This window comes from Pagrus major, chromosome 17 (genome assembly GCF_040436345.1).
Source record: "Pagrus major chromosome 17, Pma_NU_1.0".
Classification (NCBI taxonomy): domain Eukaryota; kingdom Metazoa; phylum Chordata; class Actinopteri; order Spariformes; family Sparidae; genus Pagrus; species Pagrus major.
Genome location: NC_133231.1, coordinates 20,904,905 through 20,910,308, shown reverse-complemented (window position 1 = coordinate 20,910,308; position 5,404 = coordinate 20,904,905). Strand labels below are relative to the sequence as shown.

The 5,404-nt window shown below is 35.8% G+C and overlaps 1 protein-coding gene across 2 annotated transcripts; it reads left to right on the top strand.

Moving 5' to 3' along the window:
• The first annotated feature begins 1,009 nt into the window (after positions 1 to 1,009).
• rabac1 (Rab acceptor 1 (prenylated)) lies at positions 1,010 to 4,964 on the top strand. Of its 2 annotated transcripts, none has more exons than XM_073485154.1 (6): positions 1,010 to 1,072; positions 2,444 to 2,579; positions 2,789 to 3,001; positions 3,162 to 3,259; positions 3,592 to 3,693; positions 3,874 to 4,964. In XM_073485154.1, exons 2-6 carry the CDS (start codon positions 2,458 to 2,460, stop codon positions 3,960 to 3,962), a joined length of 624 nt encoding a protein of 207 aa, XP_073341255.1. In that variant the 5' UTR covers positions 1,010 to 1,072; positions 2,444 to 2,457; the 3' UTR covers positions 3,963 to 4,964. The 2 variants fall into 2 exon arrangements, with proteins under 2 accessions (XP_073341255.1, XP_073341253.1); XM_073485152.1 differs by having other exon boundaries at positions 1,032 to 1,072; positions 2,447 to 2,579.
• The last annotated feature ends 440 nt before the right edge of the window (positions 4,965 to 5,404 follow it).

Sequence of the window (5,404 nt, the reverse complement as noted above, 5' to 3'; positions counted from 1 at the left end):
GCTTAAAAAGGTGCATTGTTTTTTCTGTACTTTTGTATACATAATTTATTTTTCAAATGTGAAAACTAAGAAAGTGCATTGTTTTAACACATTTAAATTACAAGCTTTAGAGGGCAGATAAGGGAATGTAAAAGTCTGGCCCCTTAGCAATTCACTTTTTCAAACTTCTACGAAAGAAGTTGAATAGGCCTGGCCTATCCCTTCTCATGAAAAGTCAGTTTCAGTTTCAAGAAGCACTTAGAGTAGAACCCCTTTTGCTGATAAATGGTATTAATATTATGGACTCAAAATGCAGCAACAAACATACAGGTGATACACTTTATGAAAGGAGGAAAATGTCTCGAAGACGGAGAGCCTTTCGGGACAGCATCTTTACAGGCACTGACTGACAGAGGTCCTGGTTATTGCCATACAAGTATTGTATTACTAATAAGATTAAAAAAGCACACATCAACATTTTACACAATATATATCCAACACATCTCTCTCTCTCTCTCTATACATATACATACATATATATATATATATATATATATATGTATATATATATATATATATACATAAAACAAAATACATGTGTTAAACCACTGTCTAATGATGTACCCATCTATCTGTCTACTTACTTTATTTTTCTCATTTAATTTTCATCTTATGTTCTGTACATATATCTATATGTATTCTCCTTGTTGGTTTCCTTATGTAGCCTTATTTTCACTTACATTTGTTTTGTATGTGCTACTGTTTGGTTTACCTCAATTTTTGTAAACTGTTCTCTTTGCAATAAAAGGTTAAAAGAAAAGAAAACAACAGCTGAGATTGTCACAGCTGTATCGAGCCATAACATATTGCTTTTTATATGATGCTATGTATGTGACAGAGTTAAAAGTATTCAATATGTCAGCCAACAACTTTAATGAGAAGACGTACACAACAGATGATGGGCAGTCCCCTGTTCGGTCAGTAGGGGGCGCTGTTTTCTGCTCAGACAGCAGGAAGTCAAATAACATCCACATCACATCCGTGAAACATCACAGCAACAAACGGTCTGAGGCAGTCCCACCAAAGTCCTGCTGTAAGTATATTTGACTAAACGATTAAATAATTTGAATGTTCAAACATATCTTGACCCTTTGAAACATTTACACACCGGCGTGTTCAGTACTGTGATGTGAAAATCTGCCCGAACCTGTATTGGACCTGAGCGTTAGCCGAGAAGCTAGCAGTGGTAATCTTTTGAAGTTGTCTTCGTGATTAACTTTTAATTTTATATTTAAAAGCAGACATGTACAGAATGTGTTAAATCTGTCAAAGTTGCTGCATTAATGAATATGTTATGCATGTATGCTGCTGACAGTTTCTTGACTATCCGGCGTGTTCAGTAAAGTGGCAGTGACCAAACCCTTTGTTGACGAAAATCTTCCATTACGTAAATACTACTGCACTGTGAGCTACGTTAGCTGCGTGAGTGTGAACTACTTAAACTTACTTGTTGATTTAGCTTACAATTACTTTCTTGTAAAACTTTGTAATTTAACATGAAATATTTCACTGTTATTTGAAGCATTTATATCGCATTTAATTATACTGTTAACTACTGTAAACTATTACATACTGCAGTATTCGTCAGTATTATCTGCACTGTAGTTATTGTGTGGTACTAGGCACATACCTTACGCCTCTATTTGTAGTAGCAGTTCAATTTATGAATGTGATTACATAAAAGTTGTGACATGAAGTTTAATTCGATCAGTTTTACAGTTATTTTATATTTTGTTACTTATATATTTTATTTTTACTTACTCTAATTTCTTACAGTCTTCTCTATATTTTATTAAAAACTCTCTATATCGTCAATAAACTCCTTTGGATTCTGAAATGCTGTGGCGCTTTTTTGCAAGGCCACCTAACAATAATTTATAACTGTTTTGTTTTTTATCAATTATTTATTTATTTCAGATAACTAATGGGCTAGTGAGTCTGTGAAATATAATAATGAAATATTTGAAGTAGTGACAAATAGTCCTCACAAGTTTAAAAATCCCAAAGTGATGTCTTCTTGTTAACTCAACTGATGATGCTGCAGAAAGTGTTTCATCTTCAGTATATAGTACCTTAATTAATGAGTAATTTATCTAAATAGAAATTAATGAATTATCTGAGCTAGTCACCTTTAGCGCTTTTGTTTGAAATGCAATGATAGCAGTGGAGCGATAACAAAATGATGCTTTAGAGTAATTTATTTTGCTGAGTAGAAAACATTTTATACTAGTCAGCTGTAGCTATCTGGTTACTTTGTTGGTTGTCTGCTCAAGTATCTGCTACATGCCTACTAAACCCAGTAGACAAGAAATTAATAGCAAGAAAAGAAGAGGGTGTTATGAAACAAAAAAAGTATTGAAATTGTATTGATTTTTATGTTTGTGCTATTACTATTCCCGTGTAGCAGACAGTCTTTAGATGCAATCCGGAGCTCCAAAGGGGGAGAACTGCCTTGTAGACATGGACAGCAAGGCTGGAGATCTGTTCAGTGCTGATGATGCTCATCCAACTGGCACAGGTGGAGCTGGAATCATGGCAAAGTAAGGGCCCATATACTTTTAGCGTGATTTGCACCAAAGTCAAAATGCAATCGTAATGATAATGCTATTATTGAGAGGGCTTGTGATTCTTTGTTGCTCAAATTTCCTACCTTCTATAGTGCAGATGGATGATATTAAGTAGTCCATCTCCTAACTTAGATGTTAGCTCCTACTCTATGTCTTCTTAATGTCTTTGTCTTATTTTATAGGCTGTGGCTCCCCAAAGGCTTCTCAGCCAGTATGGCTAAAGAGTGGATTGACAGGCGCCGGTTGTCCATCCGACCTTGGGCCGGCTTCGTGGACCAGCGCAAGTTTTCCAAACCCCGTAACTTTGGAGAGATGTGTCAGAGGGTTGTGAAAAATGTGGAAGTTTACAACAGCAACTATACCTTCATTTTCCTGGGTCTCATCCTCTACTGCATGTAAGGCCAACAAAGAGGAAATCCTTTATGTTGTTTTGTTGTTTTGTCAATGGGAATGTTTTCTCTTCCATTCAATAATTTAAGCTTTAAACTAAGATGTAAACCAAATCTAAAAATGCTGCTGTAATTAACACCAAATGTTGATGTTTCTTCTCCTCAGTATCAGCTCTCCAATGCTACTGATTGCCTTGGCTGTGTTCGCTGGTGCCTTCTACATAATTCACCTCAAGTCTCTGGAGTCCAAACTGGTTATCCTCGGTAAGTAAAGCTGCCAGGTATGCCTTACAACCCATTAATTGTGTTCTGGCTAAATATAGTGAATTCTTACACTAGTAGGTGCACTGAAACCATATTGTAAGTAATATAAACCTTTGTCGTTGTGTGTGTCTGCTCAGATAAATCAAGCCTACCAGGTTTAGTCATGTATTTGTAACAAATTTTGTTTTGGAAATATGAGCTTATATTTCAGAAATGTAAAACAAAACTGAAGGTTTGTTTTAGCAACTTGTGAATATAAATGAAATTTGTTACATGGCAAGTCTCTGACTTTTTTTTTGTGTTGTTAAATGTGTAATTTTCTTGCCAACCAGGCAAGGAGCTGACTGTCCCTCATCAGATGAGTCTGGCTGGAGCTGTCTCTCTTCCTGTGTTCTGGTTGGCCGGAGCTGGAGCTGCAGTCTTTTGGGTTCTAGGTAAGTCAAACCAGGGAATGCAGGAATATTTGTTGCAATGCTTGTCAAGGCACTGTAATTCTATATAGAATATATATTATATGCATTTAATGTTTATATTAAAGCATATTCTACTGTTGCATTCAACCTTCATCCTCATTATTTTTCCCTTCACATTCCTCTTTTCCATTTTCCTCTCAGGAGCAACTCTGTTTGTGATTGGCTCTCACGCTGCGTTCCGTGAGCTGGAGGGATCCGACATGGAAGAGCTCCTCATGGAGCCTGTTTGAAGAGCAAGCTGATCTCTCAGCAGGTGCTGGTCGCCCGTCAGCCATCACTTTGACCCTGTGACAACACCAGCCCAGAGGAGCTGAGGAAAACCTGCTCCTTGATCTGTTGCTTAGCTATGTATACATCCTGCATTCCCTGCAATATGTACATCCTGTATTACCTCCTCAGCTATGTGTACATCCTATATTCCCTGTAACTTACCTAAGCCAGTGTACCAAGAATGCACCTTGTCTTGCGTCTGTCGCTGTTACAAACTGTATGACCTTTTTAAAACTCATTCATTCACATAACGTACCAGATGCACAAACAATTAATTTGTAAATTAATATACAGTATAAGCAAATTGTCATACAGCTTATATGCCTTTTCTTGCATATTTCATACCTTGGATGCCTCTGGTTTGTATCAAGTAGCCTCTGGTTCCCTGCAGCATCTCACATACAGTGACATATCTTTCAATTTATTAATCTGCTGGGAGTATCTCTGCTGTAGAAATCTACAGAATTGGTTTCTGTATCTTAACCATCTGACGAGATTGCTGATTTCTTATGTAAAGGTAATGTATACACAGTAAATGCAATGTTTGCTATTCTAAATGGCTAAAAACGGATTTATTTTCCAAAGGAAATGTGCCATTTAAAGCTTTAAAGATAATGATCATGTTCGAATAATTAAAATGTATATCAAGAGAATATAAAAAACATTTTTTTGGGTATTTCAGATAGGGGGCAGAACATAGATATGTTGATAAGAGGAAATCTTAAAAGGTCAGTACATTGTAATGGTGTTTTGTATTTGGGATAAGATGGCACTTTGCTGATTGTCTGTATGCATATTTATCAGCTCTGCTTACAACATTCATATTTGAAGGTCATTCTGTAAACCACAAAAAATTCTTTGTTGAAATTCATTTTTCATTTGTTTACATTTGAATGTAAGTTAGGTGTTTTTGTATTTATATTACATTTTGGAAGTGCAATAAACCCCTGATGTAAAGGTAACACTTCACTGGTTTCTCATTGCCTTTTGATGTCACATTATTTTATCCATATTATTTTATATGTGACTAAAATATATTATTATTTTTAATAATAATAAAAGTCATGTCAAGTATTAATTATATAGCCCAAAACCATGCTCTGTCCTCAGACCCTCGGTTTGGGTAAGAAAAAACTCCTACAAAAATCTTTTTTAGCGAGGAAAAAATGCACAGAGGAGGGATCCCTCTCCCAGGACAGACATACATGCAATAGATGTCACATGTGCAAAACTAATACGTTATAGGGGCACTATGTACTTTTGGAGAAGAAACTCAGAAACTCAGAATTCTGATATTTGAGATATTAATGAGGTAATAATACAAACTGAGAAATATTCCTTTTCTCCATAACTGAATAAACAAGCTGTTCTCAGAGGAAAATAAGCTCCCCAGAACACTGTT

Bases quoted from the DNA above. Each gene is read 5' to 3' on its own strand.
- rabac1 (XM_073485154.1), top strand. From the start codon at position 2,458: ATGCAATCCGGAGCTCCAAAGGGGGAGAACTGCCTTGTAGACATGGAC. The intron at 2,580-2,788 runs GTAAGGGCCCAT...CTTATTTTATAG, and splicing joins GGAGCTGGAATCATGGCAAA to GCTGTGGCTCCCCAAAGGCT. The intron at 3,694-3,873 runs GTAAGTCAAACC...TTTTCCTCTCAG, and splicing joins TGCAGTCTTTTGGGTTCTAG to GAGCAACTCTGTTTGTGATT.